Source organism: Channa argus, chromosome 19 (assembly GCF_033026475.1).
Source record: "Channa argus isolate prfri chromosome 19, Channa argus male v1.0, whole genome shotgun sequence".
Lineage (NCBI taxonomy): Eukaryota > Metazoa > Chordata > Actinopteri > Anabantiformes > Channidae > Channa > Channa argus.
In genome coordinates this window covers 12875398-12893014 of record NC_090215.1, presented here as the reverse complement: position 1 = coordinate 12893014, position 17617 = coordinate 12875398, and the positions used below count along the sequence as shown (strand labels likewise).

At 40.8% G+C, this 17617-nt stretch overlaps 2 protein-coding genes across 4 annotated transcripts in view; one reads left to right on the top strand and one right to left on the bottom strand.

Moving 5' to 3' along the window:
• The first annotated feature begins 538 nt into the window (after positions 1-538).
• On the top strand, positions 539-4410 carry bdh1 (3-hydroxybutyrate dehydrogenase, type 1). Its single transcript, XM_067485836.1, has 6 exons — positions 539-1124; positions 1464-1574; positions 2033-2174; positions 2272-2424; positions 2968-3452; positions 3734-4410. Exons 1-5 carry the CDS (start codon positions 912-914, stop codon positions 3432-3434), a joined length of 1086 nt encoding a protein of 361 aa, XP_067341937.1. The 5' UTR covers positions 539-911; the 3' UTR covers positions 3435-3452; positions 3734-4410.
• A 116-nt stretch (positions 4411-4526) lies between these two features.
• The window catches only part of nck1b (NCK adaptor protein 1b), a 29881-nt gene continuing 16790 nt past the window's right edge, over positions 4527-17617 (bottom strand). For 2 of the 3 annotated variants that reach the window (XM_067485833.1, XM_067485834.1), the window contains 2 exons: positions 8575-9332; positions 4527-8444 (listed from right to left, as the gene is read on the bottom strand). In XM_067485833.1, the coding sequence (XP_067341934.1) occupies positions 8244-8444; positions 8575-9332 (959 nt within the window). In that variant the 3' untranslated portion in view covers positions 4527-8243. Of the gene's footprint in view, positions 8445-8574; positions 9333-15571; positions 15812-17617 lie in introns of those variants that run through there. The other variant, XM_067485835.1, reaches the window with a different exon arrangement.

Genomic DNA, 17617 nt, shown 5'->3' with positions numbered 1-17617 from the left:
GAGGTCTACCTGCTTATCTAAAGGCAGAAAATAGTCTGTTTTACATTATATTCGGTATTCTTGTTTTATACCTGAGATCAAAATGATGCATGTAACACAGATTGACATTATAGATGGAACAGAGAAGTAGAGGCGCTGCTTGACTAGTGAGCATAAGGACAGTGCCAGAATAAAAGGTTTTAATTTACACAGTAACGTGTTTGACTTCCGGTATTTCTCTTTGAGTTCTGTTCTAGTTCTTGCAGTCAACGGAACAAGTTTCTAGTCTGTATACAATAGCACATAACTTTTAGTGTTATAACCTGCGTTTGTGTAACTTTAATACATGCTCACGTTGGTAACAAAGAGCTACTATTTAATAAAACAATAATAACAGTAGCTGATTAGCAAAAACAATTTTAAAAAATGAATAAATGTAGCTACATTAAGCGATTGGAGGGTTCACCCCTGATTACTTCCGGTTTCGTGTCAATCAGGTTAGCAAACCATCCGGATTCCTAACAGAATCGTGCCTATAAGAGATAATTAAATGTATTCAAGTCTAGGACATAAACCGAAATATGGTCACACATTCTGAGATTAGCCCTTAAACGTGACGGTTGAACGCTGCTAGCTAGTTAAAGCTAGTTTAGGCCAGTTAAGTGCAGTCCAGATTCCAGCATTAACCGCCGCTTCACCGCTAAAAACCACAGCAGTCATTTGACAAATGCCATAACAATTTTATTTGCGCTCGAAAGCAACAACTGAACGACTTTTACAGCTTATACTCTCGGAAGACGCGTTTCCCAACACGCCGTTAGCTTTTTCCGTTAACCCGAGCGCGTCCTGGGTCCAGAGGGGCGTGTCGTGGCCGCGCGGGTCGGTGATGCAAAACCGCTTCGCCAGGAAAGTAAACACACCATTCCGTCAAGATGGCCTCGCTCCCCGCGATCCGAGCGGCCGTGCTCGTCACTTTTTCTGTTCTTCTGACAGTTGTGTTGGGTTTCGGGCTGCCTTCTCTGCTCAACGCAGTGATGGTGATGTTGGGATTCGCGGAGGCCACTGTAACCGAGTGCATAGTTGTTCTCTATTTACTTTTTGTGGTATATATTGCGACGCCTCGAATTCCCAGAGGGCTGGTGGAGGTAATGACAAATACAGCATGCATTGTATTTTGTAACATGGAAATAAAGTGTTTCATATGCAGTCATAGGACCCATTTAATAAAGTTGTGAGCAACCTAGTATAGTTTGTATATGGCACTTAGATGTATAAGGATAAAACTAGTAACGTGGAGGAAACATGATGCTGTCATAGTGAATACGCCTATTATGTAGTAAACATTTCTGGAAACAGTTGATTAAGGCTGTTTGGGTAATACTGTGGGTATTGTTAAAAGTACCAATGGATACCTATCTTGTCTCAATCTTGTATAAAATTGCATTCATGTGTTTGTTCTTTGTCCTCATTGTCCTTCTCTGTAGGTGACAGGGAAAGCTGTGTTTATTACAGGTTGTGACAGTGGTTTTGGTCATGCACTTGCCAAACATCTGCACAAGCTGGGCTTCACAGTCTTTGCTGGATGTTTTCTAAAGGTATGGGTTAAAAAATGCATGCAGCCACCACGTGTCCCCACGTAACAGCAATGCAGCCCTGCAAACAGACAACACGCCAATAAATGCTACCAGGGATGGTGTTACTGTATCACAGAGGTGTTTTAACTTAAGGCCACTGTCTTCGCTCTAGTTGTATTGTAACAAGAGTCATTGGTTGAACTTTGATGTAATGAAATAAGTTAAACACCATAAACTACTTTTTTCAAAAAGACAATAATGTTGACTGTATGGGCATAGAGTTAATTTGCAAGATTCAACATTATTAGGTTTAGCTAGGCCTACCTAATAAAGTAGCAACTATTGAGTGCACTCATTAGTTTGTCAGCATGGCTGCAAGTGAAGAGGCTTGTATAGTTACCTTGTTTTGGAGGCTGCTGTGTACTTTTAAATGTACAAACTGAGTATAGCAGGTAGTTGTAGACTTGTCATCCTTGCAGGACAAAGGTGGAGAGGGTGCAAAGGAACTGGAGGAGTTCCATTCAGATCGCATGAAGGTTGTCCAGCTGGATGTCTGCAGTGAGGAGCAGGTTAACAAGGCCGTACAATATATCAAAGACAACCTGGAGGACTCAGAAAGAGGTAAAACAGCATCAGCACCAGTCCTAATAAAGTACTTTAGCTTGTGCTTATCCAGGAACTTGTATCTTCTGTGACTTACTCTCTGTTTCTGACCTAGGTCTGTGGGCTGTGGTAAACAATGCTGGCATCTCAACATTTGGAGAAGTGGAGTTCACCTCCATGGACACCTACAAACAGGTGTCAGAGGTCAACCTTTGGGGCACTATCAGGGTCACCAAAGCTGTTCTGCCATTAATTCGCAGGGCTAAAGGTAAGCAGCTGTCACTGGTTAACATATTCACAAGTGCTCAAAGAAGATATGTTAGACAGAGAAATATTTCATAAAGTTATTTTAAAGCCAGTTTAAAAACTTGGTTAGTTTTTTTTACAGCTTGGCTACAATAAAAACTCTGTTACTGTTTAAAACAAACAGATTAGTTAAAAGCTGATGTCTTGCATGTTCTTTTGAAAATGATAAACAATAGCCAACAGAACATCTGTGGTGTCTTGCTGTTAATAAGATGGTAATGAGTGACTCATTGAGAAACAGTGATGTGAGTAAATTATTTGCTTAGCTGCTCTGAGCCATGTTCTCGTTAAGAATTTCTCTGAAGACAGTTGAACTGTGGATCTGCAGGCTTAATAGGCTTTTTGAGTTTAAAGCCACAACAAGGACCATTCATTTGATTTTACAATTCTTTGTTGCTAATGGCACTGCATTAACTTTAATGTACTATTTACAGATCCTGAGAGCATTGGTTGCCAGAGTATAACAATTTGAGCACATTTTAATGCCTTGCATTTCTGTCTGCAGGCCGCGTTGTGAACTTGGCCAGCATGTACGGGCGGATGGGAAATGTCTTGCGGTCTCCTTACTGTATCTCCAAATATGGTGTGGAAGCTTTTTCTGATTGCCTTCGCTATGAGATGAAGGCCTGGGGAGTAAAAGTGTCCATAATTGAGCCGGGGAACTTTATTGTGGCCACAGGTATCCTGACCCGTGACATTGTAGCTACCACTTCCAACGAGCTCTGGAGTAAAGCCCCTTCGGACGTGAAGGAGGACTATGGGATAACCCACTTTGAGCACCACATGGCTCTGATGCGCTCATACTGCAACAGTGGACAGAAGGATGTGGCCCCTGTTCTAGACGACATCTCGGATGCCATCATGTCCAAGCATCCATACACACGATACAACCCCACGGAGCCACACTGGTGGATCAGAGTGCAGCTGATGACCCACCTGCCTGCCGCCATATCCGATTTACTGTATTTCTAAAAGAGAAGCTCTTCCTGGGTTAGCTCCCTCCATTTTTACCTTCAGATCATAGATAGCACATTTTTCAACTGTATATCGCTACGCAGCCCTACAGACTACAGAGGGTCTCTGCCACGTATTCTTCAGCACTTTGAAATCTGATCAAGCCCAACTAGTTTGTGTTGGAAGTCAGCAGGGCTATGATGCAAACATAGCTATAAGCATTGCATCTTTATTGCTTGCTGTGTTATTATCTTTAAAATAGTTAGTAAATAAAAAAGATACAAGGTTACAAATACTAATACTTGTGATTTTTGCAGTATGGGAATCCTCCGGGGCCCCACTGGCATGTGGAGCAAAGCTGGTAGAGCTCTAGAGAAGGCTCATGCTGTTCTGTTGTGGCTGGTACCGGAACAAACCAAGGTCAGCAACTGTAGGTCTGTGGTGATATTTGGCTCAATTGACACCAAAGTTACACACTGTCACTTTGTGTCATTAGCTCCATGAGACCCTGTGTGCTACTCAGGACAGTGCGGCTGATTGATAAACGATCATGTTTGAACAGAAAGGTTGTTAGGCCCAACTCTGTGGAAGGAGTATTTTGTATACAGAATGAATGTCAATGAATAGAGCATTTTATTTTGAAAACAGTACAATCAATCATTGCTCAACAATGATTTCAAATAAAGGGACCAAAATGTGTTTGTGTTTAGCATGAGATTTGTATGTAAGTGTAAAAAGATCCAAAAGACCACCAGGTGGTGCACAAGCATCACCATACACCCCTTGCTTATGCATGAATCATCAGCTGTCTATGAGACAATGTTATTGTTCCAATTTAAGCTGTATCATAATCACATTACAGCAAAGCCTAAAGCCCAGGGAAACGTACCAGTGATTATTCTTACATTTAGGACTTGAAGAGAAAAGGTATGGCCTTGTCTATTAAACATTTTATCCACTTTCTGGATTAAAAAAAAAAAAAAAAAAAAAAAAACATCCAGCAAACATGTCTGAACAAAATAAAAGTGAAACATTTAACAATTATTTCTGGAACAGTGGCAGATTTGAAAACAAAACGAAAAAGGAAAATTAAAATAAAAGCAGACAGTATCATTTTTCGATGTTTATTACATCTTTTGAACACTAATAAACTCTCTAAATTATTACACCTGAAGACAATCTCCCCTCCATAAAAACAGTATTAAGAACATGACAACAAAATTTCACAGCACTGCCTTTTGTCATTCCACAGCATGGGTCTGTTTTCTTCACGGTCTCTCATAACAGAACAAAGCTTTGTGAAACAAGGAACACCATAGAAATAGAAGCAGTACAAAAGCACCAAAGTTAAAACATGGACAATTTGCTCCGAATATTATCAAGAAATCTTAAAAATTTCAGGGTTTTTCTCAGGCTAGTTTAGCAGTCAGGAAACAAAAGAGATCCAGCTTGCACTGTAGTTCTTGATCATGGAAAATAGTTTGATAAACAATCTCTTGATAATATCTCGCAACTGACTTGGGTGTCCTTTTAAGCAAATTTAAAACAAGGCTCGGACTCATGCAGCCTTCAGTGACGTAAAATGAAGGAGATCCCAGTTTACTACACATTAATGCAGAGAGATACTGTAGTTTGTATTTTAAATAGAGACATTTAAGATTTTTTTAAACATATTTAAGTAGTTAAACTGCAAAAGTGAATGTCTTACACTATTCTTATATGAAATGCATAAAGACAAAAAAAAAAACCTTGCTTGCAAACCATGACCTTTTCTTCACAACCAACAATATGTGATACCGTTACTTGAGGTGCTCATACATGAGATTCAGGTCATGATTACATCACACCTGGGCCTATGTTTCTGAATGATCATCAGCACATATTTTATACTGTACATGTAGGCGTTCACTGTTCACTGAAGAGGTTATACTTGATGAGATCAGCTATGGTAAGGTCACTTGAAACTACACACAGTATCAACAATGACATTTGCAACCTACGACGACAAAGTGAGTGCTAAATGAGGACATACCCGACCCAACAAGGGTGTTTTCAGACACCCCAGCAAATCAGTAATCAGACTCGACTGATGCTCATGCAAAGCTTTAACCAAATGAGATGCAACAGTGACAAGAGGAGTAGGAAGAACAGGATAAAGAGGGGAAAAAAAAGGGACGCTGAACCTTTGGTTGACAGAAAGCTGTGAAGGCACATTTAAAATCTCCTACTTTCAAATCTCCTTCAAACTGGGGCACATTGCGTTGGCGTAATATCACTTTAATGCTGTGTAGCACTGAAGATTCATGTAGGACTAAAAGTGAGGGACAAAATTTCATACAAATAACAGCAGTTGATCGACTGCAGGAAAACACTTAAACATAATGTGTCAGCACCGTGGCACCGATACAACAAGCAGAGAGCAAGTGTAATACGTGACACAAATATCCCACACGCTGGACTAATGGTATTAAGTGTAATTTAAACAAGTTTGATTTTATGAACTAAATTAACAAATCAAGTCATATGAGACACAATAGTCATTTTCTCTTCAGGCGTGTAGTCAAATTTATTCAACCCTGATGAGATTTCATCATGGACGGTTTCCTTATCGAACAAAACCTGTTTCACTTGTATAAACACTGAAGAGATTCTGACTGGTGCTGTAGGTGTAAAACAAGAACAAGCCATTTAACCCCTCTTAAATTTAATAGTTCTAAACATTAAACAAATACATTTCCAATCTGTTTCTGCTCCAAAATAGAAAACACTGCTGTAACACAGTTTTCATATGAACAGCTCTGTCAGTCACCTGGGGAATGGAAAAAAAAAAACAAAAAACCAAAGGTTCACACCCATGTTTTGTGCTCTTTGTGGCATGACCGATTTCTTTTTCTTTTCTTCTTCAATGCTTGGACAGACTAGCTCCTAAAAGCTTTCCCAAAATACTCCCATCCACAATCTTTTCCGCAATCCTCGATCGACTGTGACTGGGAGCAGTATTCCAGTTACTCACATCCAGTGGAACAGATTATCCACGTCTCCTTCCTACATCCCAATGCATTGCTTTTGTTTAAGGGTCCATTTTTCCATTCCCATTTTGTTAAATCCCTCATCCACTTCTCTGCTCTCACTCTCTCTCACTCTCTCTCTCTGTGCTCGTGTCCAACTGGCCACAGCTGGAGAACTCATCACCACAGGCATTATGATCATCATCTCCATGAGCCCACTGCTGGACTGGCTCCCTGTCAACACCACTGCACATTTCATTGCAAGCACTGGTACTAGCTGCCCAAAATTCAAACACTACTTGTTGCATTTTTGCTTGAGAAATACCCATAGTGTATACCAACATATAAAGTCAATCAAGTGTGCGCAACACATTTAGATGCACATATTCGAACTTGACAATGACCACACGTGTGGAAAAACAAGCAGACTTTACCAACACTTAAAACTGCTCTCACATACATTTCTGATGTAATACATTTCCAAATGTTCTTTTCAGCTGTACTTCGACGTTAGAAACTGCTTTCTGAAGATCCTGTGCCTCCTTGAGGAAGAGGATGCCTCCTGGCTCAAAATGTCTATGCTCTCCAACCACACAAACATGACCCCTGTGTGACCCTTCACTCCTCTATTCCCTCTTGTGATTACTAACTCAGGAGCAGTGACATTCTGTAAACTGGTCCTCCAATTCACCTCCCAGCTACACAGAAATGGAGGCTGCACTACTGCCACCATTATTACTCCCACCTCACCCCTTTGCCCTCCTCTCCCCTCATCTTGAGAAATGTCCTTTTTGGCAACACTTTGAGGACACATCAGCCATCAGTCACACTTAAGCAAAGGGGAGAGACGACTCTGCACTGAGGAAGGCTTCACACTGTGAGGAAAAATACTTTGACTCTTCATATGACCTTCAGACAAGTTAAACTCTGTCAATCTCTGTGAGATGCGATTAAAGTGTGATACTGTTCCGTTTGCATGCAAAGCCCCTACTCTCCCTACGCGCTTTGTAACATTCACATGATATGGATACAGCAATATGTGAGACAAGCAGTTGTTTTGTACAAAAAGGAAGATGAATATCTAGTTTGATCTTGCACAAAAAGAAGAAAAAGCATATGCACAGTTTGAAAGGTGAGTCTCTAGAACCATAATCCTACCAGGATTGTATCAATAAATATATTTTGGTCACTTAATTTTCATTCATGATTAGCAGTTACGAGAAGTCGTGGATTAGTGAATCCACAACCATAGAGAACAATTAAGACAGACAAGGTAGACCTCTACGCTAGACTCTTGACTCTGCCAAAATCTGAAAATTGCTGAGAATAGTTGGTTGTTGTGTGTTGGATACAGTTTAAAAAAAAAAAACAAAAAAACAAAAACAAAATCATCAATTTTTAAAAAGATAAGAGATTATGCATTATCAACAAAAACAAAAAAAAAAGGAAACTAAATGCAACACTAATAGATATCAAGGTGGAAATACATGGCATCGCCTATGACCTAACACATCTGGATAATTTAAAATAAGTGACCAAGAGGTCTGTAGTCAACTCTCATGAGTCTATAGTCCTTTTTGTCTCCCTCCTCCTCCTCCTCTCCTATGCATTTGCTTCCATACCACCTCTTGGAATGCTCACAACTTGGGCATTTAAGTCCTGATGATGTGTTAAGACTTCAGGCTTGGAGTTTAAATGTTAGTGTGTGTTCTGGCGTAGGAGTCTGTACGTGTAAATATATTTGTATATAGATATATGGATGCAGGTAACAATGTGTAGGTGTGTGTCTGTGTGTGAGTGCAGTTTTGGAACAGAGGGATCAGGAGGCAGCTAGGGCCTTGATCAGGTACAGTTTGTCTCCCTGCTCACTGGTGAAGATGGGCGCTTTTTTGTAGTGTTCAACAAGCTCTTCCATAGAATTGAACTTGCGCTGTCCAATGCAGTAAAGGTTGTCCTTTAGCTGCACCTTGAAATGCTTGTTCTTGCTCTGCGCCTTCAGGGAGATGGAGAAGTCGTTTGGCTGTCAAAACAAGCAAGCAAAAAAAACAGGAAACAAAAACAAGTGTGGGTTATCAGTGTTCAGACTGTGTTTCAAAGCAACACCAACAGCAAATCAATGGCTGTTTCATGAGTAAGTAAATGCAACTGACCGATGACTCGCTGTCTCTGATGAGAAAGTCTCCTTCTGAGCCTCTCTGATTAAGGGCCACCTCGGCTTGGTGGCGCGTCACCTTTCCATAGTACCATTCCTTCCCCGCGAAGCGCCCACTGCCTGAGGGCGAGATGTAGTCACAGTCAGGTGTGGGTGGTCCAGCAGGTCCTGCTGCTGTAGGTTTATAGGAGGTGGAGTCCAGCACAGTGACGTAGTTCTTAGGCACCAAGCCCAGCTGTCCGTCCGCTTTACGGCATTTCCACCACTCTGGGTCGTTCTCCGGCTTCTCAACAACCTCCATCACCTCGCCCTTCTCAAAGTTCAGCTCCTCGTCATTGCCTGAGCTGAAAGGGTAGAGGGCCTGAACTGTGTGCAGCACTCTGTTTCCATTCGTGGTACTGTTCACCACAGCTGCTAGCTTCTCCGTTAGTGATCCGGCCAGGTCTCCGAACCCACCCATGCCCCCTCCCCCTGCTGTCCCATCTACATCCTCAGTCACGTAGTTTGATGGAAACCAGCCAGACCGTCCGTTGTAACTGCCGCGCCACCAGCCATCGCTGCACTTCTCCATCACCACCACCCGTGTGCCTTTTACCAGAGACAGCTCATCCTCACGCTCTGCTGTGTAGCTGAACTTGACCAGGGCAGGCAGGTTAAGGTCATACAGCCGCTCGCCGTTATCTGCAATCATGTCTGCGTCTGCGTTGGAGGCTGTGTCTCTCATTCCCCCCTTTCTGCTCTTTACCTTCCCAATTCCTAAACAAAAGAAGTCCAGAAAAAGTGTAAGAGTTTACAGAAACAACTTAATCATACACTGAACATAAGTGAATTTAATTTAAAACTTTACATTACAAGGCAAATGACATGTAGATTTTGGCAAATATGAGCTTCGGTTTCTTTTTTTGGTATATTTAAAAAATTTAAAATTTCACATCATTCCACTGATGAGGAACATGTCTCAACAGAAAAACAAAAAACACACCTAAAAAAAAAACAAACAAACAAAAAAAAACACTCATCTAAAAATGTAAGGGCGAAGAAAAAAAATCCCACACAAATACCAGGCAGCGATTATAAGCATTAGGAGTTGTGCTGAAACACAGGGAGGCTGGGTATGCAGGGCTGAATATCATTCCTTTTGCATATTACAGTGCACTGACCTCACACTTCAAATCCAAATACATTCTTGCTGGTTAGGTCTAGAGGCTGAGGAAACAAAAAATTTGTAGTAGGAAAGAAAATCTAAGTAGGATGAAAACCTGTTTTTTCATGGACCTATACATCCAGAAAAGAAATTACAAAAGATCATTCAGGTCATTTCATTGTTGTTATTCACCTCGGTTACATTGCATCCTCTGCAACTGAATACCAAATTCCATCCCATTTCTGCCAACACTTTGTCATTCCTCTCCTCTGCCTCCACAAACTCTCCACACCCTCACCCCTCCTAACCCCATCAACTCAGAGTTGACCATTTGACTGCAATGTAATGTGGTGCTGATTAACAACATATTTATCAAGAGTTTAACAGTTGTGGTTTAGCAGTGAACTAGCTTTTCCACATGACCACATCTTAACATGTAGTCAATCTCTTGGCATAGTGTAAGATGTGCATTTGATGGCAGCATCTCAAAAGCCAAGGGGGATTACCAGGACATTTAGCTTTTCCTGGGTTATGGAGCCCAGAAGCTGAGCTTTGGCAGGCCCACGGTCATCGTCTTATTGGACAAGAATTTCCACTTGGCAGCCAGTCATGCTTCCAGCTGTATGAAACACATGCATAGCTACCAGAAGTCAGTGGTGAGATCACACCTTCTTTCTACCAGTAAGCAGCTCCAACTCTTGGTCTCTTGCTACATTATATTGTACTATGGAAATACGTTACATAACAATCCACCATTCTGCTAGTTCTTGCAAAGCTAATACAGTAGGACATTACTGTTATCATCACAAGATCTATGGTCTGATGATTATGATGTAGGCAAACCAGACAGAAGTTGAGACTGCCCCGATACCAGATACAATGGAGTGGTTACTATTTCTGATTACGTTTGCAAGGCTACTTGCTTGCAAAATCAAAAGTCAGCAGTGTAAAATTATACATTGAGGCAGGGTGTAGTCCTCAGGACAGTACTGGAGCAGTGTGTGTGTGTGTGTGTGTTTATTTTCTGAGCCAGGAACGTGACTAATGTGTTACAATGCCACACTGAATATGTTTTACCACGGATAAATTGTTACCGAAAGGTGTCTGTGACTCAAAGAGTGTAGACAAATTTCATGGTAGAGCTGAGAGTCAACATCAAATTGCTTCTCGGCAGAACCCGTCATTAGTCACACCACTGTACGTAACTATAGACTCCAGACAGGGTGCTAAGAGCTGTCATCTGGAGGTGGTGATGTCTAGTTATGGCCCTGTACAGTCTTAACAGCTCAAGTCAAGGAAGAAAAAAAAATATATATATATATATAATTTTTTTTTTTTAATATGTGTGTATGAAATTGTCTAATTAGCTAGGATAAGTCTGGGTTTTAAGTTCATTTTGACATCTTAAAAGTATGAATCCACATCAACAGCAACATCTTGAATTTCTTTAATGTTTCAAACAATTCAAGGATGACAATCTAGATCCACAACACCTAAAACATCGCATGTGCATGTCGGGGGTGGGGGTGGGGGTGGGGGGGGGGGTTGTGCAGGTGCATGCCCCAGGAGGTGTCTTCTACATAGTTGGAAATAATCTGGTTTACTCAAAACAAACGTTAGAGGTCAACCTGCAAAATTGAAGGATATTTTCGCTCCAGCTAAAAACAGCAACAACTGAGGTTATATTTTATCTTTCTGGTCAGGTGACAGCACTTATCAGTGTCCCTGTCAGGACTCTAATGTACTGCTCCAGCTAGTCACATGCAAGCTTTGTATTAGAAAAACCAAAGCCCAAGACCTCTGCATCTGACAATTTAAGCCAAAGGGCAGTTGGGGTTTTCCAGTACAGCTATAGGCAGATGATCCTGGGAGCAGATTAGGGGTCGTTGTTGCATGCACGTTCCCCCCTAAGAGCGTGTCTGTCATGCTGTTGTAGTGTGGTCAAGTATTGAGTTGCAGAAGTGAGTTTGTGCTTCCTTTTACAATTTAGCTGAGACTCTTATCTTACCACGCTTTCACGCCGAAAACACAAGCTCGGTCCTGCTTAAAATAAGGCCACTTTCATATTTTCACTGCTGGAGACTGTTGACTTCTGCTCCACCGATGGTTACTGATTTTGGTGGAGTTCCTTTTGGTTTTGTCGTGTTTTTCAGCCAGGCCTGACTTCAATGCAGCTTAACATTTGGTACAAGCTTCTGACCTTTTAAATAAGTAGAGTTGTATGAAGCATGTCTGGTGGTATTCTAGTACTGACCCAAGAGGATTAATGTAACAGCCATCTCCAAGGGTAAAGTTCAAATGTGGAGGTCCAAGTGGCATACAATGCCAAACCACAGATAAATAAAAGTGTGAAGCATCTCAAATAATTATTTCCATCCATTAAAATAATCAGTCATTTTCTCAATAAATGTCCATCAAACGGTTCAAAAGATAAAGATATTCAGATTTAGGAAGCCATTTGTCATAAATCCATTAAAAAAAATATATTTTTAAAAATGGGTTACTATAATAAACTGATCCATTTTTTTTTAAACTTCCATCAGTTTAATCACCTTATCAATGAGGCTTTAAAACAGAGTTATTCATCAGTTTACAATTATGCAGGAATGTTTGCAGCCAGCTAAAATTAATTTCTATTCTGTCAAAAGTCAAACCTTGTTAAATTTCAATGGTATGTGTATATGGTATAAAATAAATTAAAGAACTGTAGTCTGATGATCAAGAACTTCAAACAGAACACAGCTGTTTGTTTTTACAGAGATGTCACTAGTTCTTATGAGGCTGAAGGGGGGAATCTCTAATTATGGGTCCTTATCTCAACACACCCATGTGAGTAAGGGCAGAATTGGATGAGTAAATATTTAATCAATGACAAGTGAAAAACATTCTGCTCAAAATGAAATAAAATAAAGGGAAGTAAAAGTAGTAGATTAAAAACTAAAAGCATACAACATCTTGCCTTCCCTACGGGGACTCCCTCATCTCTTTCCTAGCTGAGATAACACACACACACACGAACCCTAAATACTACACGAAGTTAGCAGGAGCATATGCAGATGTGGCAACTCAATGCTTCCTCTGAAACCCACAGACTATGCTGCTACCTAGCTTTGCATTAAAAAAGCCCATAACACAGGAAGACAAAAATATACCATGTACTAGAAATTGTTCTCCATTTCAACGTCACGTGCTTTTTCCTGTGCATTTCCTGAGAAAAGGATGCTGAGAAAGGAAATCATTTTGCACTGGATGGCAGTAAGTCACAGCAAATAATGAAGAAGAAACTTTTGGTTTCAGATGAGGTGCAGCAGTAGAAGAAAGTACCCACGAGTTGGTTACGGTAAAAATGACAAGCAGGAACTAGTTTTGTTTTTAACTCTGAGCTCCCTACACTGGCTGGCTGTCCATTGTCTGCCAGGGCCCTTTCGACCCCTCAGCTTCCCTCCATTCCAGGGCTCTTCCTCTGTGGACGACAACACCCCGCGTCAGGCTGTCTGACAGTGTATGAACGTCCCCCTACTTGTACATGATCACTGGAACACATTTTGCATTAGTAAAATAGTTGGCTAGGCGACAAAGGGAAACTCCAACAGTTTAGAGCTAAGTGTGTGTAAAATTGATGGTAGTAAGCCAAGTGCATCACAAAAACTCTCATAATTCACTAGAATATCCTGCTTGCCATTTTAACCCACTTGTGTTATGTATACAACATAAAGCAAACTGTCAAGCCATATAGTGTATTACTAGGTTTTATAGTTAAGAGGAACTAAAGGTTCTAAAGGAACTAAAAGGGACGCATACAACTGTGAGTTGCTGTGTTCGTCAGGAGGGATGGTCTGAAGCTCATTTTTAAGAGCAAGTCTTCCATCAAGCTGGTCACATGTCTGACTGATAGCTTTGCAGGAAATATGCAGAGCTCTGTCAACCTCAGCTGTCTGAGACATCAAAAGCAGGAAGCCATCAGTTTCTGTGATGGAGCAGAGCTGAAGGAGATGGCACTTATTTGGTCTTTACAAGTTTGGACAATGCAAGGCCTAATGTGGGGGCTAAGCCAAGGTAATCCAGCTCTGATAGGAAAACATACAGGTGGCAATATGATTGTAAAATGTTTAGGATATTTATTTATCCCGCAAAAATGCTTTTGGACGTTAATTTCACACACTTTTTTCTAACATCTACCCAAAATGTAAGGCAACTGACAACCGTTTACAATGGTTGGTACAACAGAAAGAATGGTCCATACCAAACTGTACATAATGCATTGGGATCTAGCTCTACTTGACATTACAGGTCAGACTGAATATTATCCCTGCGTTGGCTGATAGTAAAACAAAAGTTGCACCCCTACATCTTTAAATATAATGGAGAAGTGCGATAGATATCTAGTTTCAGCTTCTACTAACATGTTTACAGTGCTGGCTACTCATTGACAAGAGCAGACCACTGTTCACTTAATCTTAAGCAAAGATAGAGGTATAGAAAAAAAAAAAAAAAAAAAAAACACATCTTAGGCCTAAGTGACGTTGACAACTCCCAAACCAATCTCTTAATTATGATTATGTCTTTTGCTTCTCTGGTCAGTGAACAGTAAACAGTGGTTTAGACATAGGAAGCGAGAGTTGGGAAAGAGGGAGTGAGTGACAGAGACGGCCAGAAAGTCCAAAAGACAGACCCTACACAATGATTCAACTTCCTCCCAACTTCTCACTTCCTCTCTGGTCTGCATGTTTCCAAAGCTCAGGGAGAAATGTGGCTCAAATTAGAGTTTCCGCTTGCTGGGGAGGCTAAGAAACCGGAAAACAGTCTCTCCTCTCTCTCCCCGTTTAACAGCTCTCAGTTTAAACGAGAAAAAGGTTTGTTAGCTCGCGTCTGTGTTCTCTGGAAGTGCAAGAAAGCCAGCTGGCTGACATTAACACACACACACAGAAGATACCAGTCAACAGTTACAATGAGATTATAACTTTCATTTCTGCCAGGGCAAAAAAATAAATAAAATGTAAAAAAATGTGTCAATGTGAATGTAAAGTCTCTGTGACCCACCGAGCCGCCTGATTAAGGAATGACATTCCTCTGATAAGTGACTGAGGTGCAGGAGATTGTCACGTCAATCCGAGACCCTTTCCTCCTCTCAGTACAATGACTACAGTGTTCAACATGAGAACCCCACATCCCTTCAACTGTAGCTCATGACTGACATTGGGGTGGACCCTCCCACAGTGAATGAGCTTGCCCTGAAGGTAGCATTAAAGGAAACAGACTTTGGCTATGTAGGAGATATTTCTACACTTGCTGGACAGGGTCTCTTTAGGCATGATAATGTCATCTACTGAGTTGCAGCCCACTCACTAGGACAAATTCTAGGAAAAACACACAAAAAACTAAAAGCAGGATTACTGTGTGTATGTGTCTTTAAAAGAAAGAGGGATTGCTGAGGCAATTACAGGCTTCGGCACAGCAGAAGGATTTTCAAAAGCATTTCCACCCAGTCTTTGCAGTCGCTCACACAGACACAGCCTCAAAAGCTGTTAAGACACCCCCCTCCCTCTCTCAACCAGCACAACATGTTGGTACAAAAAAAAAAAAAAAAAAAAAAAAAAAAAAAAAATCAGTTTCTGCCTGTTTAAAATATGACATCATTTGGCTAATGTAAAGATAAAACAGACTTGCTACCAAATGCGAAAAATTAGAAGACGGAAAAAAGAAAAAATGTAAAAAAACAAAACAAAAAAAAACCCCAAGTGCTCGAGGACAGCCAGAGAGAAAAGAACTGCTCAAACTTCAAAAGAACACTACGGCATTGGAAAACAACAGTTTAAGGTTCAACAAAAGACTTGGAAAGTAGAAAACTCACGAAAGAAATGTTTGAATAGGTTAGCCATGTCCATTTTGGGCTTGCTGTCTCTCCCCCTCTCTCTTCCCCGGCCCCTGCTCCGTTCTCACTGCAGCTGTAGAGTTATTCCATGTGAACACCCAAAGAGCTGGGCGGAGGAGCCCACTCCTTGACCATGTGGTCACAGCTAGCCAATGAGAGTGGGGCACAGAGGCCTCCAGTCCAGTTTAGGAAGGCAGAGTACAGAGGCCTCATGGAGAGAAGGAAGGAGAGGGGGGGAATCTCAGACCCAAAGGAAGAACAGAGATGAAAGACGAGAGCAATAGGAAAGTGAAGAAGTTATTTAAACACAATTGAGTGTCATAGTGATATTTGTAATAGCGTACTGTTCTTAAAAAAATTAAATAAAAGTAGGGATCAGTGGGGACAGTGCAATAGCTAAGTGAGTCAGTGAGTGCTCAGTGTCACATGACTGCATTTCTTTGTAGAGACAAACTCATAACGTTACAACAAGCCCGGGAAACATGAGTCGTCAAACATACATAGAAACACCAGCGCACACGGCTAAACACAGCCATCAGCAGATGGATCATACCCTCACATTTTTTCAAATGATGACACCACTACACACCCAGCAACAGCCTTCAATAAAAAAAAAAAAAAAAAAAAAAAAAAAAAAAAAACAATAAATTCTTCCACCCACATAATTTAGTGGCCATCAAGCTGCTTCTCTTATTGTTCTCCTTCACACATGTCCAATAAAAAAACATCTCAACACAATCTCCTTGTGAAAAGGTAAAAGGTCCCAAATCTGCTTATGTAGATCATAAACTACAACACATCAAGGGCAGTATTCACACCTGTTTGGACAGTTTTATTTTCCTGGACATGTGTATGTGAGACCTGAGCCCACGGGTTTGTTTGAGACATTATTATTTGTCATTTGATCAATGGCTGTAGTGACAGGTGGGAAGTTGGGAGAGCTCATGTCTATGGTGTATGAAAATACATTCTCCCACTCAAAACGCTGACACATGGATACGCCTAACATGTAACAGCCAGATAAACTTACACAGTTTAGGGCAAAGCAAGCTAGACAGACTTGTGGTTATATTTTATCAGTTCTTATACCAACTTTCAAAGCATTTGATCACATGGGTTTGCAGAATGTCACCATTCTCTTCTCGCCGCAACACAAACCCAAACCCTACTGAGCTGCTAACAGGAAGACACAGTTCACATGCCCAAGAGTTTCAGTCTTTTGCATTGTAGCATGTACGATAGTTACAAAATTGATGGCACTTCTAGTTACAATAGAAGTTGAACACACCCATTCTTTCAGTCCTTTTTGACGGAGGTCAACCCATGCTATAGCATGTTATCGCCACATCACAGACAGGCAAAGAATACAAGGCCACATCTTTTGTCAGTCTCACAAGCGTGGTTTGCTGTTGTGTTGCTGTCAAAATGGTCCATAAAGAGCAGGTGTTAAGCTTAACTACAAATCCAAACCCAACAATACATATGATACAATAGAATCTTAATACTACAGTTCCCATCACAACAATCGCATAGCCCATGTTAAACCAATCAACAGGATTAAACATCAAAATAACACAGGCCAAACCGACAGACAATGTTATTCCAGCATGTTCTTTGCTTGACAGTGTTGCTCACTGCAGAGCAAAATAGGGTGAAGATTAAAAAAAATGAAAAGCTTCATAACAAAAATTTTGGCAGCGGTCATATTTTTTGGTATCTGAAGTTTCCTTTTTAGACAGACAAAAGAGAAATCTAAAATGTTTGATTCAGCAGACATCTTAACATTTTATATTTATTGGAATTAGAGGCAATCAATGGTACTTAAATTGGAGGAGAATAGCAGAATAGATGAGTAACAGAATTAACAGAGTTCATGAGCACTTCTGACAGTTGCGGTACACATTCGCACACTTAGGGCAACAGTGGTGACTTTATTACATATCAATGACTGATAACCATTAGAGCCACTGAGACAAGATCTGACAGGATCTATCAATAAGTTGCATGATTTTCTATACATATCCG

Bases quoted from the DNA above. Each gene is read 5' to 3' on its own strand.
- bdh1 (XM_067485836.1), top strand. From the start codon at position 912: ATGGCCTCGCTCCCCGCGATCCGAGCGGCCGTGCTCGTCACTTTTTCT. The intron at 1,125-1,463 runs GTAATGACAAAT...CCTTCTCTGTAG, and splicing joins TTCCCAGAGGGCTGGTGGAG to GTGACAGGGAAAGCTGTGTT. The intron at 1,575-2,032 runs GTATGGGTTAAA...TCATCCTTGCAG, and splicing joins TTGCTGGATGTTTTCTAAAG to GACAAAGGTGGAGAGGGTGC.